Here is a 19,372-nt window from a genome sequence, read left to right on the forward strand (position 1 = left end):
CTTTGTTCTTGTTAGTTTCTTGTCTTTCTTTGTTTAGGAAGTCGATAACACTCGAGATGTCAATGAAGCCGGAATCGAACGGTGGTCTTGTTCAATTAGCATGCGCCGCCCCAATGGCGATCCTGAGCTTTGGTTCCGCGGACGTCATGCGAAAGGACAAAGACCTGCCAACTGCCAAGACGAGCTAGAAATGCCGATTCGGAAGCCTCTTTCGACGGCCGCAAAGATGCGGCTGTCGTCTTCCGGCCGGGCCCAGATAGGGTTGATGAGCAAGACAAACGGTGGCCCGTCGGAAAGTGGGATGTCCATCGCGTTGCCGCCCGCCTCGGCCGAACGCTGCAGGAGGGACTTGGTATGCGGGAAAAGACAAAGAAGACGAGCCCGTCGGCGTCCTTGATGGTTTACAAGGTTTCGTGCCATCTGTCGCGTAATGCTTCCATGAGGGCAAGGTTGGGCTTGATGGTGATGGAAGCATAGTATTGCCTACATTGCTCAACAGGGTCATCAGCTGACACCTTTTTTTGGAACTTGTTTATGGCTTATCGCTTCTGATTATCAGAGTAATTCTTTTGGGCTAATATGGTCAATTCGTGACACGCGAGCGTCATTCCTTGTTACGCTTTTGGGTGGCTCATGAGTTGGCGGCAGGGAACACGGCCAGCCGGGATGTGCGATAGTGTGATCAAAGATAGGTCTTGCAGCCTGCTCTTCGATTATCTCTAATTTAGTTAGCGAATGCGTTATACAGAATGATGGCTTTGGTCAACCTCGTCAAGCTTACCTGCGAGTCTTCGTGGCCTTCCTTTAGAGAAGTAGGACGGCATGAGGTGAGGTTGTGAAAGATGGCCTTTAAATCGTTTGCGGCGTCTTGGGCTGAACGGTAGTTGAAATGCCATAACTTCCATATGATATCTCGGGCAGGATTATCGTCCGACACGCGAGGATATTCGCCACGCGCCAGCTTCCGCTGAACAGCTTCATCATCGACTTCGCCAGGGCGACCGTACGGCACAGCCCATTGGGTGATCTCGCAAATTGCAGTTCCGAGGGCGAACAACTCTAGCTCCACTGTCCCATCGGCAGGCGCCTCGGCGACCGGCATGGGTGGCCAGTAGCGGGGCTCGTATGAGAAGTAGGTGTGAGGATAGACATTCGGCAGACTTGAGCCGGCAAAGTCGCAGAGCTTGACATGGAGATGATCAAAGACAAGAGCATTCCGTGTCGAAAGATCGCCCCAGATGACGCCACGGTCGTGGAGGTATTGCACGGCGCTTGCAAAGTCTACGGCCACCTTTAACCGGTCACATATGTCGGGGGCGCTGTGATTCATGATATAGGTGCGTAAGTCGCCCCAAGGAGAGCGCTCGAGCCGTAGCGCCCAAGCCTCGTTCGTTCCGGGAAGCAGTTCGAGGCCAAGGCAGGCCGTGATATGTGGGTGCGGCCCGAGTGTATCGTAAACCATAGCTTCGCGTTTCAGGTGGTTGCTTGTATCTTTGGCAAATGCCGGCTTGTCGTACACTTCGCCGTCGATCCAAAAGCCCTCGGCCTTTAGGACCGACTCGGCGTTGCCCTTTTCCGCGTAGACCAGGCTGAAAGCGGTCCTTCCTAGCGGTTCGAATCTGGCTCTGATTGCCTTTACTGCATCCTTGTCGGAAAGCGGCATGGTTAGAAGGTATGTCGAACCAAGACCAACTACCTAAGGGTTTGGATGCCTATCGAGATGCAATGGCCAGTTATTCGAAATACGGGGCGCGCACTAGCCGCATGGTTCGGTGGACTTTGACACCCGGTAGGGCAGAAGAAAGCGCAGCGACCACTTTTGGAGGTCCGTCCGCCTTACGCCCCAAACGAGTGTTGGGATTGACCGGCACCAATCATGCTCCTCAACACATGGGATTTGCAAGCAGCATGCATGTAACCTTCTCGTCGCCTGGTTCGTCGCGTACAGAGAACCCGCTGTATGAAGCTACTGGCCTGTATTGTATGTACTGTACGTCCGGATAGGCGGGGCCACAGCTAGGCGCTTGTGCTGAACCCCGCCTTAACCGTTGCAGGAGACCGCATTTGCTGGCTGCCTTCCTGGACCAGCTCCACCACCGGGCGGCGGTGGGAGAGGCATCCCTAGCCATCGTCGCTCCAACACACACTGCTGATTGTGTGAATCGGGGTGCTCAGTTGTTCCACAGATGAGGCTGTCAGTTGCAGTGGTTGCAGTCGTTGCAGTCGTTGCTCAATTGATGGCGATGGTGTGTGGGCAGTTTTGCGCAGTCGGTTTGACCTGCGTTTCTGTGGGGCCCGGTCATACTGTATGTATGCAACGGCGCTCAACGGTATCAGCTGTGCCAACTACCCGTGGCATGCCCCACTTTCCCTCGATCTCCCACATATCGCCCACGTTAAGTGGTGCTCACCACCAATACAACCAAAGCAGCAAAACAACTCCTTTTTCAACACCTTATTCAATATTGTCAATTATTACTATCACAACCACGCTTCTTGACCTAACGAAGATAGAATCACGCGTTAGAGAGGCCGTACAGTACCTTCAAGGTTTTCCAGAAGAAAAGTGGCCACTGTTGCCCGACGATTTACCGTTCCCCAAACACGCCTCCACAACCGCTGTAACGGTTCCAAGAGTGTATTTGCAACTATTTGGTGACGACTCTACGAGTACACCTAATCTTGGAGAAAAGAAAAGAAGAAGAAGAGGAAGAACACAGCAAAATGGATGATGTGGCCTCTGCCTGACCAGAGGAAGGCAACAACCCGAAACGGGCAGGCACGAAGCGAAAGGGGCAGGCGCGATGGGAATCGCCGCCCTTGGAGTTGGTGGTGTTGTTCAGGGGCGACGGTCCCTCGCGAGGGTTAGGGTTGGCCGAGGGTTGCCGAGGCCCTGCAGGGCTCAGCCCGTTATAACTGCCTCGATAGCATCGGACCAAAGAAAGGCGCTCACAAAAGTGGTATTGGATGGCTGCGAGTATGTTTTTTTTTCCTTTTGGGCTGCGTTTGAGGATGTATTTATATATAATACATGTCAAGTGTCAGGAAATCCAGTTCCACAGTTGAGAGGTGTGTTTCTGTTACAAGGCTGTGATGGGCCTTCTCCAAAATAGCACCAGAGAGGGGGTAGGAGAAAATGGCGATATTATTAAACAACGCGCCATACTTAGCCGGCAGAAGGCAATGCTATATTATATAAAGCAACAAACGTTGGCTCAGCCGTTGCCAACTCACACACTGCTTAGGAATGACATCTCGTTTGCCAGAGCGGCTTGTTTGTGCTCATGGTTTGCCGATTATACTTGGTAGTAGTAAAGGTTTTCCGTCGACAGACGAGGCAACACCCGACAAGCCGATCGAGCAAATCTCAGAGACGCAATGCTTCCATTTACACACAGGCATCTTAGCAGCACAGCACAGCCGACTTTCCCGAATATCGGGATCGCAACGTCAAGCTGGAGTGACAGAACTCAGGAGACACCTTTACAGCAGGTAGAAAGACTTAACGTTACGTACTCTGTTGTCACACGATTGCTCACCCTGACTTGCTCTCTAAGCAAGCACCCCGGGTTGTTTTGTCTAATTAGACAACATTAATTAGACAACTGACACCCTTGTTCGCTTGCTGTTTGCGCACAAACCGGATCATCTTGAACCAGAAAGGGTGACTCAGTTGGCTGAACAAGGTATTTCCCCCCTTTCCCATAAACGTATCTCCAAAGATATTCGAGGGGATGATTTTTTTCTCTCTATGTCTGCAACAACTCATTTACGCAGCGTAATGAATTAGAGTGAGTGGATGCAGTGTTGTTTACGACTCCTGAACTTTGACCCTAACCCTTGCACTACTGTGGATGTGTACTTGGCGTCTAGGCAGCCGCCGAGGCAGCGGCGATCTCCGTGCAATTTCCGGCGAGATTGCGAACGTCCCAAGAAAATCCAAGACAAACCAAGCCGCAGCCCAGCCTCCCGACATGCATGGGTAGGTGGCCCATTGGTTGCTCAGTAAGCCACGTCGGCGGCCGAGAATCACAAGGAAGGAGTGGGGGTCTCTTGTCGCGTCTTGGCCGGCATTGTTTGGGCTTCGGAGACCACAGACGGCGATAAGATGAGGAGACAATGACGGTGAAGGAGGGAATCAACGCTGGAAGAAAAGAAAACATCGCGCTGTTGTTGGGGGGGTATTAGAGAAAGGAATTGGACAAATATCGAGCGCCTCCAGAAAGATTAACCTTAATAAAAGAAACTTGTCGCGGTCAATAAAAAAGCAAAAACGATCTTTGTCCATCCCCAATGCTAAATGTCGGTTGGGCAATCCCGTTTTTTCCGCGCCTTTCCGCTTCCCCCAATTGTCCACCGCCTTTCCCCGAATGCGGATGTGTGGATGTGTGTATGGTTTGTGTGTGCGCGTGCGTGCGGGCTGTGCACGGAAGAGCCCATCGGTCCTCCGCAGAACCGCCGGGCCCATGTCATTCGCTCACAGGTCGCCGTTGCCGATGTCTCTGGGTTCGGATTTCGGGAACATAGAGCGCGGGAGTCGTGTCGCTGCTTAGAAGCAACAATCCAGGCATTCGAGACAGCACTCGCAAGCCTCACCGCAGAGCCAGCAGCAGCAGAGAGTGGCAATGCTGTAAGGAGCAATTGCAGTCAGTTATGTACACGTTCTTTTCGGAGAGGGAGATAGCGAGAAGGAGAAGAAAGAAGCAGCATCCGGAGCTTACCAAGTGTACAAGCAGCCGTGGCTCTTCTCTTCCTTAGGCGGGGGAGCTTCCTGGTATTGCATCTGCTGCGGAGGCGGGTAACCCTGCGGAGGATAACCCTGAGGAGGAGGGTAGCCCTGAGGAGGATAGCCCTGAGGAGGAGGGTAGCCCTGAGGAGGGTAGCCACTGCGACGTTGGAGAGACAATCGGTCAGCTCATATCGAGAAGGTTGAATTCTGAAGGGCGAATTGGTGGTGGTGGTGTGATCGAGGGACAGCGGGTTCAAGAATCGGCGCCCTGGATACGATAGCACCGTAGATGCGACTTACCCTTGGGGAGGATACTGCGACATGATGACTGCTTGGAGTGCGAGAGTTCGTAAAGTGGTTTGGTGGTGGTGAAACACTGGAGAGCAGCAGTTGGAGGTGAAGAAATAAAGAGGAAGTCGAAAAGCTGCAAGCGCAAAGCTGCAAGCGCGCAGCTGTATGTGCCTTTACCCTTGCTACAACGGTGCGGCGCCTGCAAGTTCACTAGCGAACGGAACAGTGCAGGATTGGGACCAACAGTGGGGACCCATTCTCGACAACTGGCTGGTGGGGCCCACACTGCCAATGCTTGGAATGCTCAGCCGAAGGATCTCGGTGCCGACCCATCCGACAACCGCCCACCGCAGTCCAGCTGTGCCCTTTGAACGCCAATTTGAAAGGAGGCGGGGAGTGGCCAAGAGGCATTGTTAAGAGTTCAGACAGCGTGGAGGGTGCAGAATGCCTTTGGCTATTTGTATGTGCGTACTTATGTACCTCCGTACCTGTCGTATGTATGGACATACGAAATACAGCTAACTGCGGAATACGCAGTCTAAGTGTGGTAACAGCCCTGCCTCCTGGGCCCGGTCCTCCACACGAGACGGAGCGGAGCCGATTCCGCTGGCGCGAGTCTAGGTATGTGGGGTCCCGCGGCAGTGCAGTCTCGGCGCCGATCGAGTCGCTCGGGACTGGGCTTGTCGCTCTCGGGATTGGCGACCCGAGATCGGACAGGCCGATCCGGAAGAGTCCACCGTACTTCGACGGAATACTGCGAAGCGTGGCTGTAATCGGCACCTGCAGTAGTGTACAAAATGAAAACACAATTGAGATGGGATGACGCGGCATCAGTGGCACGTGCCCAACCCCAGGATAGGAACTGGGGGGAGCGAGATGAAACACTGAAAATAAAAAGGAAAAAAGGAAAAAAAAGACTAATTGCTTGCAATGATATATAATGATTCCTTTTGGCACTAGTTTAGGTACGGAGGTATTTGATGGTTTATTTGCGAAAGAAAAAACCCTGCCTCGGGCCACAGACAGCTGAACATTCAGAGTGGGCCCACCCAGAATACCTTCACGGCCACCATGCCTTGGGAACTGGTCAGGCTACGTGATGGCCAGACGACAACAGCTTAACGAAACAATGCCGCCCTTGTGTGAAAGCCGGATTTTTTTCTCTGTTGGATTTCCAAGAATGCTCCATACAGGTGATCATTTGGATGAGGTGAAGTTTATGTTGTTGCACTACTTAGCCGGAATACATACATACATACATACAGAATGTGGCTGTGGCATTCTGCAAGGTTCTGAGCGAGGCATTACATGCCACAAAAGTTGCACTTACAGTAATTACATGTGCCTGTAACTGCCCTATCGAAATAATGGTGTCATGGCAACATGTCACGCGTTTTCGCTCACTTTTCAAGTTCGAGGAAGGGGTATCGGAGCTTGTGTTACTAATAAATCTTCCAGTCAACCATGACACGAGAGTTGGGCTATGCTTGACGTTCTTGACCCCTGCTTTTCCCACGATGCTGTTACACTCGAGACTTTGACCGAATTCACTGACATTTCAAAACCTCTTGTTTAGAGCGCAGGCGAAAAGGGAGCATTTCATAAATATCCAATGATGCCTGCAGGAAACCAGATCTTAATGCTTATAAGGAGGCCTATCTGGTATTCCCAGGCTTTTCCCGTGGAAAGCAACAAGAACCGTCTAAAGAGACTAAGAGATACAAATATCCATTGCCATCGCTAACGACTAATTACAGGACACACAGGGCTTCTGCCGACCCCATCATGACCCTAACAAACAACTCTTCCCTGACACGGTAGCTAGTAATTAGCTTCTTGCCGAACGCAGTGGGAGCTCCGGGAGCGTTGAAAGCAGTCTACAGTAGGTGGCTATACAAAGGAGACAGTGCCTTATTGAAACTATCTATAAAGGAGACAAAAAGGAGTAGTATTTATAGACAAAGGGACTGGCTAATGCGTTAAACAGCCTTATATAGCTGTGGCAAACGCGTGGCTAATACGTTTAGAAGCTCTACAGCTTCCGACACACCCCCTAGTTAAAGGCGATAGTCGTTTAACTACACTTTATAGTGATACTGTTCTTGGTGTTATGTCCTTTGTTACTCTTACCTCGATGGCTCCTTTAGGGGGCCTGCCTTCCGTATTCGGAAGTCTAAAAGAGTTAAGTATGGTAGAGCAATTCCTTTGAAGCTATAGATTAAATATAGCCATTGTAACCCTAGTAGCGATAGTATTACTAGTTTTAATTATAATAATAATAATAGAATGACGCCTCCTATGCTCGAATTAACGGATGACTTGTCGGGTACGCCTGTTACGAACACTATAACTATTAGTAGGTTGACTCCTACTCCTATAATGCCTTGAAAGTGTAAGTGTGCTAGAGCTTCTAAATTATAAGTATTTCTATTATCTCTATTTAATTAATTTTATACTAGTTTTATAGTTTTCTAGTGCTTTGCTAATCGTATTAAGATTATTTAAGCTAACTAAATATAGTAATATTAAAGCTAGTAAGCTTTATAAGGTGCCTTATGAAATATATATATTATTATTATTATCATCATTATTATTATACTATTATGCTAATAAGCATGCTAGAGCCTCTCTAGTTATATATAAAGAAAACCGTGCTTAATAGGCCGGATAAAAACCTCTGTCCTGCCTTTAATGCCTAATCTGGAGTACTAATATACTACAAAGAAAAGGAGAAGTGGCTAGAATAGCCCTATAGAGGCCTCGTTTCCCGGTCTAGCCTCCTTACAAGGCGGTATTCCGGAAGCCTCCCTAGGTCCATTAGCTACTATAGAACCCTCCTTACTAAATGATGGTTACAGACCCCTATACCTTGTAAAACAAGGTCTAGGTCCCTTTGCGACCGTATTTCCTAAGATTCCCACGTTCGGCTTCTTAGTAGGTTCGGGCACTATATAACTAGGTGCTCGACGGTCTCCCTCCCCTAGCCATAGGTATAGTAGGGGGTACTAACCCCTAGGACTTGAACCCTAAATAGGAAGTCACGGAGGCCAATAGCCCCTATACAGGCCTGTACTAGTAGGGAGCTCTAGGCCTTTATAAGGCCCTAGTGCCTTTATAGGCCCTCCCCTATAAAAACTAAGCGTAGGGGGTCCTTGTCTGATACGTGCCATATCCTCCTGCCGGCTTGGTCGGCCGTCTAACGGTTGCTCTAGCTGGCTAATACGGCCAGTTCCGTAGCCTGTGGCCTTCTTTATAGGGTCTATAGGGGGGGTTGACCCCCTCTGTAGCCCTTCTAAACCTACTGCCGGACCGTTGACCTTGCTACCTCCAGGGCTATAGGCTTCGGCTCCTAGCCCCTTGCCCTGGCCCTTCTCTTCCGGAACCTCTGGCTTAGCCTATTATAGGCCTATTAGATAAGAGCCCTTATAGGGACCCGGGAGGTCCCCGGACCTGCCCCGGTCTGTAAGAGCGGTTAGTCAAGTTTAGCTTCGAAGTCGGCTAGCCTCTTGTTAAGATAGAGGTCGAGGGGTGGTACCTAGGCTTCTGTTTCGAGGCACCGGATAGGGGTAGCCTTGTAGGCCCTGGTAACCACTCGAAGGGCCTTGTGTTAGGCCTTTGATAGTTCCTTAGCAGGGCCTTCCGGCTTACCCCCTGGCTTGGTAGGCTTATAGAAGTTCGAGGCCCCGTAAGCTAGGGCGTTGCGGATGCACTTGGTATAGACCTCGTGGGCCCGTAGGAGGCCAGGGCCCTAGGTCTTTGTAGCGAGCCTGGTCAGGGCGAACTCCTAGGTTTCTAGCTTCTTGGCTACCTTTGCGTAGTAGGGGCCCCATTGTAGCCTCCAGTCTAGCCAGACCCCGAGGAATCTGGCCTATAGAATGTATATATAGTTAGCTCTAGTAGGACATTCTTTTAGTAAATGTTATAATCATTCCGTCGCTAGCTCCTGTTATTACCATTATACCTATAGTTTCTATAAGTGTAAGGAGATATATACTAATTGCCTATATGTCTAATAGCTCTTGTAATGCTTATACTAACTGTAATAGTAGTCCTACTTCTTACGTTAGGTCGGTAAAGGATTTGACGAAGGCTTTACTAGATAGAGCTAAGGCTTTTATAAGTCCCTAGATCCTAAACTCTAGATCCTAAACCTTTACCTCTAATGTATAGGCGAATCGCTAATAGTTATATATAGGATCTTAAGAAGTTATATATAGTCCTTTAGAGTGACTTAAAACATGCTAGTATAGACAATATAGAGGAGTATAAGCCTGATAAGGCTAAACTTACGTGTTTTACAAAGATCGCCTACTCTATATATAATATCTTCTACTAGTTAGACAAAATTAAGGAAGCTTATAATGCTTACGTTAACGTATTTAATGACGTATTAGGCGCTATATCGTCGCCTAGCTAGGATAAAGGCAAAGGTAAGGCTATTAATCCTAGCAATGGCTAATGGCAATAGATAGGAAGTATTAGGTAATAGTTTACTTAGCGAATTTGACTTATTTTCTACCCCCTAGTTATATAAGCCTATAACTAATATCTTAAAGATTAAGGAGAGCTTTCTAGCGCTTAAAGGCTTATTAGCTAAGTCGTTTAGTAAGCCTATCTACTAGTATTTAACTAGTTAGTAGATATATAGCTTTAAATGTTCCTTTCGTTACTTCCTGGTATAACTATATATTATAGATATCTATATACTATAGGTAAGTATTAATATATTTATTCTTAGCTATTATTAGTTAAATAGTTCACTAATTATTATAGTAGATATTCTAGGGTTCCCTAAGCTTAAGATTAATATCTATAAATAGCCTTTTAAGTGCTATAGCCTCTCTTGCTATAAGGGAGAGCATTAGAAGTTCTACTTTAGTGCTTAACGTTATAATAGTATCCTAGTATAATACCTTCTATATAATAAGACCTCTAAATGGGAAGAAAATATATCCCTATAACAAATACTACATATCTAAATCATCTATATATAACGTGTCCCTAGCGATTATAAGCATCGGACTTTCTAGCGCTTACTCTCCTCTATATTAGATTAATAGGTAAGAGCTCCTAAATAGATATCTTACTACTTACTACGCTTCTAACAAGTGGTTTAGTCCTAGGTTAGTTAGGTATCGAGAGAGTACTAAACAGGCGTATACAACGTCTAGACGTAGTATAACTATATAGTATAGGATTAATCCAATAAGCTCTTAATACTCTTTGATCTATATACTAGTAACGCTCTCTTTAAACTTCTTAAGTTCTTTATAGCTTAAGAGAGTTAGCTTGTACGCGTTGGACGTATCTAGCCTATATCTTCTCGCTACCTTTCTAATATATTAGTTATAGACTAACTATATCTTACGTATAGGTCGGTCTCAACCCTAATGCTAAGGAACTAACTAATATTACCTTGCTTATGGACGTCGTATCGAGCTTTAATTCCTTCTATTACTAGCTTAGCCGTTATAGCGTTACTTTTATAGAAGAAGACCAAGAAATCGTCAATATAGAAGATTAGAATAACTTATTTATTATAGCTTAAGAAGAGGCACTTCTCTTTGCCTAATAATTCTATACCTAAATCTAATAGCGTTTTATAGAACTCCTTATACTATAAGAGTGGCAAGTCTCTTAAGCTATATAGAGCTCTTCATAACTCTATATATTTCCCTAGCTACTTAAATTCTTCTAGTAATTCGTAGACAATAGAATCGTCTTCCGGTCGTTTAATATTAAGGAACGCTTATACTATATCGAATTACTTAACTTCTAAATCGAAGTATATAGCGATCGCTATTATTATATGGAATGACTATACTACTAGAGTAGCTATATATGTACTTTCTACTAAGCTAATATCTTATAGATCTCCTTATATATAGATCCTTGCCTTACACTTCTCTAAGAAACCGTCTTTATTAAACTTATATATAAAGACCTATTTTAACGGGATAGGTCACGCTCTCGCTTACTTATATAGTACGATCTTCTACGTTCCCCTACTCTCTAAGTTATATATCTCCTCGCAAGCCGTATCTCTAAACTATTATTCTAACAGGTAGTTATATAGGTCTCGCTAGTTAGTAGAAACGTAAGCAAGATCGTCAATATACTAATGTAGCTTATTTAGGGCTATTCTAAGGTATATAGCATCCTTCTATTATATAGCGGTAGTAAACACTATATATATTATTCTTATGCTCTAGTCCTCTAGGTAAGCTTCCTATTAATTAGGTAGGTAGGTCTTATAGAGCTGTCACTAGAGTTCCTTAGTTATATAGATAAAGGAGTAGTAGTAATTGACCTTCTCTTTATTTTATAGCCGTTTACTTGACTAGATAGGGTCCCTAGGCTTATAAGCCCTCTTCCTACTTCTACCTCTCCTTATAGGAGGTTACTAAGTAGCTTCTTCTTTACTTCTACCTTCTAGAGGATACATTAGCTAATCTAGACTTTGCTTAACGCTCTATTTCTCCTATTCTATAGCAGGGTATAATATATCGGTAGTACCGTCTCTAGCTTCTAGCTCTTCCGTCTACTTGTCATATACGCTAGATTCTTCTATAGAAGGCATTCCTCCGTTAGATTCGACGGCTCCCCTATTCTCCCTAATGTCTAGTTAGCTAGCTAGCGACTAGGAAGGCCCTAATTTAAACCCTCCTACTTCCTAATAGATATCCCCTTTACTAGCTAGTATAGGGCAAGTTACCAAGGGCTTAGGCGTATATTTAGAGGTTAAAAGTCCTCTAAAGCTCTCTATCCATTTGGTAAGTTCGTCTGTTACTTACGTCTCTACTATAAGAGTCTCTAGGACTAATTACTCGCTTATAGGCTATATATTAGAGAGCTTCCTTACCCTTAAGTCTTAACCCTATTAGAAAGGTTAATCTACCGCCAGACTCTCTTACGATAGAGGCGGCCAAGCCACTATAATAGAGTCTTCTACTAGTTATTAGGTCTATTGTAACGCTTCCTAGAGAAAGTCGGTATCCTAGGAATCCTTGCTAAGATCGAACTAATTGACTTCCTAGCTTGCTACCGCTAGCGACGACTCTGTTAGTTACTCTTTGTCTAGACGGTAGAAAGTCTTTTTATCGAAGCGAACGTTACAAGTTATAATGACCTTATCAAGCTTAGGTATCTAAACGTAATAGATATTAGATATACGATATCCTATAAGATACCTTGTCAGCCTATATAGTAGTATCTTAAAGTCCTTTGTATACCGCTTAGCTTCCCTATCCTTATAAAGAATATACGCTTGGTATCTATATATAAAGATGCTACTTTAGTCTAAGTATAAGTCGCTAGTTAACGTAATTATTAAACTAGGTCTATATTACCGAAAATACTATTTAAACTAGCTATAAAGTACTTCGTTAGAAGTTCTAAATAAATAAGTACGGCTTAGGCTTATTACGTATAAATACGCTACCGCTTATATACTTTCCAACTAGAGCTTTATAAGGAGATTTATACTATCTAGTATCTTAATTAAGCGTAAGATTAGTTCTTACCTTACTTGCTTTACTAGTCCGTTAGGCTTATAGGTATATAAAGGTAAGAGTTTAAGATTAATACTACTTTCTATAGCTTAAGTCTAGTAGTATATTAGTATATGCCTTGCTAAACTAATTGTTATAGTATCGTTATCTTACTTAATCTTATGGATAGTAAGCCTATATTAGTATTTTACCTAGCTCTCGAAATTCTAAATAACTCCTATAATCTAGTCTAGTAACTTTGTTATTAGTAAAAAAGGGAAGAGCTTCCTACTATACTTATTAATAATTATAAGTAGTTATTATAATCTATTAATCGCTTTAGGATAGTCAAATAGATCCCAGGCTACTTATTAGAACGAGTATATAAACTTCTACTTAGGTAGTGTTTTCCTAGAAATAACCTTACTTATATAAGTATAAATGTAGCTCTCGTACTTAATATATATTAAGCTAGTGCTAACCCTCCAGGGCACCACTCAGCACCTCTAGAACCAAACCTCCGTCTGGTCAGATAAGGAGGAGCTTCGGCTCAAAAAGTCCAGGGCGTCCGAGTATTCGCGGTCATAGCAGGCAAGTCCGACCATCTGGACGGCAACGACGATAGGAGCAAAGGTAGCAATAACGATGTCTCTCTAGACAGACATAGAAGAGTCCACTTACGTAGAAAAAGGTACTCTAACTCACAAAAGAAAGAAGAACCACATCTCGTCACTCTAATCCATTAGAGCAGACGAGTATTGAAAGCTATCTGTTGTCCTTGTCTATCTATCTGGCGCCCCCTGGATAGGCAACCCCTATTTATGCCTATTATATATAATAAGCTCTATAGAACCGGAAAAACAAAACTATACCTTATATCCCTCTGGTCATATTAAGAACTTCTAGCCCTAGTCTATACTTCCCCTTCGAATTCGCCCTAAGGCTCCTACTAGCGAATTTGGACCTAAAACTTTACTCGTGTTCCTTATAATGCCTAGCCTATTTAGCTTTACTATTACCTTTAGGTAAGGGCCGTTTCTTAGACGCCTAATGCCTTTGCTAGGCTTTTACTTCGGTATCTAGTACGTCCTAGCCTATGAATTATAGTAGGTACTTAGGAACTAGCTTAAGATCTTTAGGCCTTAAGCGTTCGAATAGTAGGGGCCGAGTCTATTTGGCTAGATCATCGTTAGGACAACGCCGACAAGCCTGTCCTTTCTTAGCGGCTCGGGTCGAGCATATCTCCTATGTTTATATCGGCTTACTCGGCTTCGTCTTGGTCTGACTAGGCGGCCGTTGTATTGCCGAAGGCGCCTACTTTACTAGTTGCTGCTCCTATGACCCCGAAGGTTTTCCTTATCCTTTTGTAGCTATGACTTGCTCCTCTACCCATTCTATTATACGCTAGTAGATAGCTATCCTTGGTTTATGGGGATATTCGAGCGCCTATTGAAGTAGCTAAGGTAGCCTAAGTCCCTTAGGTGCCTTGTTGAGGAACCGCTAGACGGTATCGTCTAGGGGAACCTAGCGATCCTTCTTTATAACTAGTTACTCCTTTGTTAGTAGCAGGTTATCTTCTCCTTCCTCTATTTAGATAGAGATGACTAATTTAGCCTGTCCTGGCTATAGCTATAGCTATAGAACTAGCGGCCTATAAAGTGGCTTATCTATAAGCTACCTAGGCGGTTAATAGGGACGGATATCCCTTTAAAGGTTCTTTGGCTTTTCTAGCTAAAGGGAGCTATTAGGTAGATAGCCTAGAGCTATCCGGATTATCCTAAGCTAGAGTATTAATATCTTATTCTTAGCCTCTATCACTTTTAGCCCTATATATAGATAACCCTTCTACTAAGGGAGCTTAAGCCGTGCCTTATCTCCCTATTATATCTCCTAAAAGTAGAAATAATAGAACTTAGCTACCTAGATACCGTATTCCTATTAGCCCTTTTGCTTTAACGTTGCCTATACTATCGGCTAATATATATAACCTCTAGGCAGTGGAAAAAGAAAGCTAGGGAGAATGACCTTATCCTATAGAGTCTTGAACAGATCTTTTCGGCTCTACTTATCAGAAGGATAGGAGTCTATATAATAGAGATAGGACTCTATCTAGTTATATATAGCTACGGCCTAGTGTAATTGTCGTAAGTAGTAAAGGATTACCTAGAATCGTTTTCTAGCCGCGTCCTTCTATTTTTATAGGGGTAGTACCGACTACTTAGGCTTTAGGTCGCTAACGGCTTCTAGAAAGATATAGATGTACGGCTTGTAAGATACTAACGTATACCAAAGCAGGTTTAGAAGGTCGTAGCCGTTTAGGTACTCCTTTCTTAATATAAGCCCTTTAATATCATATAGGCTTACGGCGATGTCATACTAACGCTAGCCGAAGTATGTCTTCCCCCTAGCTATACGGCCTGGTATATGAAGGAAACAGGTAGCTAACGATCCGCTTGTTAGTCTTAAGACTAGGACTTATAAGCCACTCTAGCCTTTTAACTACAACTTCCCTAGGATAGGGAATAGGCCTAGCGTATAGTTTATTAAAGAGCTTCTAGGTATTACTACTCCTTAGGTAGTTAGCGATTTCTTCCCCTAGAACCTAAGTTACAAGGAAGTACCAAAGAAAGAGTCTTAGAGTTTCAGGATCCTCCCCTAAGAGGAGTAAAGGTAGTCCTATACTTAGTTAGCTCGGCCCTCTAGTTAGAGGAAGAGGAACCGATCCTTCTCTTCTTCTTCGATCTAACTCTCTAACGTTGTCCCTATATGTATTTGCCATCGGAAGACTTACGTAGAGTCGCTCAAAACCTAGATTACTAACATTTGGAAAAGAATCGCTTAGTAGAACACTTGCCTAATAACGCCTAGCTATCTGACCAGGCAGAGAAGACATTTTATTTAGCGTTTTTACAAGTTAGTAATTTGTGGTTTATAGTTATTGGTTATAGAAAAGAGAGAGGGGGGGGGGTTAAATTAGGGGGTATTTATAGACTTTCTAGTTCCTCTTAGATGCCTTCCTTATCTGGCTATTCTAGGCTGTATTTACCGGTTCCGGTGCCATCTGATAGGTAATTATGTTAGCCTCTATATAACTAGGTCATTCTTTATTATAACCCTAAAGAATAACCTTAACTTGTGTTTTATCTAGTAGTAACAAAGGAATATAACCTATTATATAATAGGTTATTCTAGCTTAGTTATACTTTCTTCGAATAGAAGTCTAGTAGTTCTAATGCCCTAACTATTAAATCGTTTAAAGGATAAGTATCCCCTATTTCTCCTTAAACTTCTTTTTACTTTTCTACCCTTCTAACTAACTCTCGCTTATAATCGTCTTCCTCTGCTTAGATAGCTAATACTACTTCTTCCTATATTACTTCCCCTTCGAACTTGCTATAAGCTCCTGTAAGCAAGTTTGACTACCATGTCTACCGAAAGAGTTAAGCGCTAGAGATATAAATCCTCTGTCTAGGAAGACGTGGAAATTGACAAGGATACTAAGCCTATACTTCTCTTAATAACTAACCAACCGGTAGATTTGACGACTACCTAGGACAATCGGTTTCTTGCGCCTCCTAAGTTCGTATAGGTAGTGAGAGTAGCTTACTTAGAAGATCCCCTAATGCCTTTAGATTATCTAAAGGTAGCCTTGATATAGTACTAGTATAAACTATTCCTTTTATACTACAGATTCTTCTTTATTAAGTATCCTAAGATATAGGTAGTCCTATACATTTGCTAGGAGCTAAACCCTAATCCTGATACTTTAGAGCAGATGTTTAGAATCCTAAGACTTGCTCCTACCTATATAGAATTCTTCCGTACCTACAAGGGAGCTCTAGCGAAGCGGTTATACCCGGTTTTCATAGAAATCAATAACGGTGGTCTGTTTAGTCAGTGGATTTACACTATAGTTACCCGCTAGGCCCGAGTCCTCGGTTTGTTCATCTAGGTGTTTAAGGACATATAAGAATAACTTCCTCCCTCTAGTTAGAGGAAGAGTTAACTAGGGATATAGGAATCTGGCACCGTGCTAGGCCTACGAATAGTCTTACTAAAGGTCGATAATTGAGGTTATCCCTCTAAGGAATAAGAAGCCTGTCACTATCTACGCTATATGGCCATTCTATAGCTATATTTTAATAGGTCCTGTCCTAGATAGATAGTATAGAAACTATTATTAGAGTGATAAGAAGTGCTTATAGGAAAAAGTGGTTAACGATAGCTCCTAAGATCCTAACCCTTAGCTTATAGGTCGGGCCAAATTTAACCTTAATAGCTAGCTAAAGAATGTCTAGCTAGTAACGTAGAAAAAGAGCTCTCTAATTTCAACGGATTTAGATAGTATAGTTAGAGATCAATAGGCAGCTTATAAACGGGGTAAACGGCGTCTACAGGTAGGGAACTAGGGATTTAGGGGAAGGGGGTAAAGGTAGTATAGAAAAGGGGTAATTAGGGGTTTAGGTAGTAAAGAGTAAATAGAAGTGAAATCGAACAGGGTCAACTTGTATTTCTATTAATAGCTCGAAAGCTAAAATCCGGGTGGTTTCCCTCTGGTTAGTTCGACTACAAGCTCCTACCGTTACTATTGTTGCTCTCGGGCTTTAGATCTGGTAAGTCGGTCGCTCGGTTGTAGTTACCTAGTTTATCTAGGAGCTTCCTCTTCTACTATTACTTCTTTAAGTGCTTCCGGTAGCGAAGAGCCCACTTCCTAGTTCTAGGGGTTCTGCCTACCTAGAAAACTATTAGATCCGTTAGCTTTAAGCCAAACTCTATCCCGCTTAAAAAACTTCTTAATGCGGTTCGCGGAATATAGTGTCTATATAGTTATATCATTAAGAGTCTCTAGGTAGTAGGTATTCCTGTTTCTAACTTCCTAGACCTGGTATAGGCTATGCTACTAATACTAGAGTTTTCGAAACAAGCTTATATCGATCTGCCGAATGTTATTATATACTAGAACAAGATTGCTTACTTTGACTTAGGCATTCTCGGCTCTGAATTTGCGGTAGTAGGCTTCGTTTTAGTATTTAGCTATCTTTCGTCTAGCTTTAGCAACCTTTTTAGTGGCAACTTCTAGGTCGAATTCTATATTAAGTAATACCTTAGTACGGAGTTCTAATAATTGTAGACGGGCTTCCGCTTGATTTTCCCTATCTAGTCAGACGGCTATAGAGTCCTAGTAAAGAATTCGCTAGGTAGGGACATTATTTTTGATCGGGCTAATAGGATCGTAGTTATAAATAAGGTTAAAGGGTAAGCGGCTATAGCTATTTCAAACGGTAGTATAGTTAGTATATAGGACATAGGGAAGAAGCTATCGCTAGTTCTTTCTAGTCCCTATAGTTATCTTTGCTAGGGCAGCTATAATAGGTATATACCTAGCCTTACTAACACCGTTAGCCCTAGAGTTATAGGGAGAAATAATAATATGTTTTACCCCTAGTTCCTCTAGGATAGCTTTCGCTTCCCCTTTAAATTTAGATCCCCTATTAATGACTATAACTATCGGGAGTCCCTAACGAAGGAGAATATTACGGTTGATAAAGTTCTTTACCGCTCTAGCTAACTTGTTAGGTAGGACTTTGGCTTCTATAAATTCTATAAGATCATTACGTGCCTTAAGGAGGAAATAGGGCTTCCCCCTCTAGTCAGAGGGCATAAATTGGATATCTAAGTGCCATTTTATAAATAAGATTAGAGAAGGTTCCGAATACAAATGTACCTCCTTAAATCTTTTAGTATCCTATACCTAACACTCTAGGTAGGTATAAATCTACTTTGCTACATTAGCATATATTCCCTTCTAGTAATAGTGGTTAGTAACCCTCTAGTAAGTAGCTTCTCTACCCTTATAGCCCATCTCATTATGGCAAGCTTAGAAAATTTGTTACCTTTCTTCTAGGGTATCTACCACATGGCGAGGATTCTAGGTATCGTTCGCTAGCTAAAGGAATAGATAGCCCTTGTCTACCAAATATTTGAGCGCTTCCTTCTTGAACAGACGTCGCCACTAGTGTGGTCAGATAGCTATAGGTTCTTCTAAAGTGGCTAAGTACCGTACGATGGCTCTAGAGTGCTCGGAGTATCCTTCCTTAAGGTTCGGGTCTATAGGTTTGGGAGGATTACTAATACGGCTAGTATAGATTTACGTATTAACCTAATCATTAATATCCTCCTCGTTTGCTTTCTCTATCTAGTCAGACAGACTAGGAGGCTTCTACGAAAGCCTATTAGTAATAGCGTTTTTAGAACCTGGAATGTGCTTAACCTTAAAGTCGAATAGCTAGATCTATACGATCTACCGTATTATCAAGGCTCTAGGTATATCACTAGCTACGCCGTTCAACTAGTAAACTAGGATAAGAGCGTCCGTTTCCACGATGAAGTGAATACCAAAGAGGTACCGTTAGAAACGTTTCAACAGGAAAAGTAGTCTATAGAGCTCCCGTTTAGTAAGGTCGTACCGTTTCTCTGCCTCAGACTATATCCTACTCTTAAACTGGCATAGGTACCTCTTCTTATCAGGGCTAACTTGTTTAATGACTCCTCCCTAACCGAAAAGACTTATATTAGTCATTAGGTATATCTAACTATACCTAGGGTCATTGAAAACAAGTGGTACAAGGACTGGGGTAGTGGTTATTCGAGTTTAGAGTTCCTTTATAGCCTGCTATTAAGTAGGGCCTTATTCCTAACGGGTATTCTTCTTTATTAGGTTATATAACGGCCGAGTAATCGTAGCGAAGTGCTCTATCTAGATCCGGTAGTAGCTAATGATCCCTAGGAAGGCGTGAATATCCTTTAAATCCAAATAGGAAGTCTACTTAAGGATTTTCGTAACTTTAGCATTATTAGGTAG

At 43.5% G+C, this 19,372-nt stretch overlaps 3 protein-coding genes across 3 annotated transcripts; all 3 read right to left on the minus strand.

Moving 5' to 3' along the window:
- Positions 1-724: 724 nt before the first annotated feature.
- Positions 725-1,663, minus strand: MYCTH_2113082 (uncharacterized protein; the record flags this gene model as incomplete). Its single annotated transcript, XM_003666310.1, has 1 exon — positions 725-1,663. The coding sequence occupies one exon, from the start codon at positions 1,661-1,663 to the stop codon at positions 725-727; it is 939 nt and encodes a 312-aa protein (XP_003666358.1).
- A 2,814-nt stretch (positions 1,664-4,477) lies between these two features.
- Positions 4,478-15,403, minus strand: MYCTH_2135745 (uncharacterized protein; the record flags this gene model as incomplete). The annotated part of the gene is made up of 6 exons (XM_003666311.1): positions 4,478-4,545; positions 4,597-4,628; positions 4,722-4,886; positions 5,030-5,057; positions 5,602-5,787; positions 15,388-15,403. The coding sequence occupies 6 exons, from the start codon at positions 15,401-15,403 to the stop codon at positions 4,478-4,480; spliced, it is 495 nt and encodes a 164-aa protein (XP_003666359.1).
- A 2,430-nt stretch (positions 15,404-17,833) lies between these two features.
- Positions 17,834-18,142, minus strand: MYCTH_39662 (uncharacterized protein; the record flags this gene model as incomplete). The annotated part of the gene is given in 2 exon segments (XM_003666312.1): positions 17,834-18,015; positions 18,034-18,142. Coding segments are annotated over 2 exon segments (291 nt in total), but the record flags the coding sequence as incomplete, so codon positions are not given.
- Positions 18,143-19,372: the final 1,230 nt, after the last annotated feature.

The sequence above is a fragment of the Thermothelomyces thermophilus genome, chromosome 6, assembly GCF_000226095.1.
Source record: "Thermothelomyces thermophilus ATCC 42464 chromosome 6, complete sequence".
Lineage (NCBI taxonomy): Eukaryota > Fungi > Ascomycota > Sordariomycetes > Sordariales > Chaetomiaceae > Thermothelomyces > Thermothelomyces thermophilus.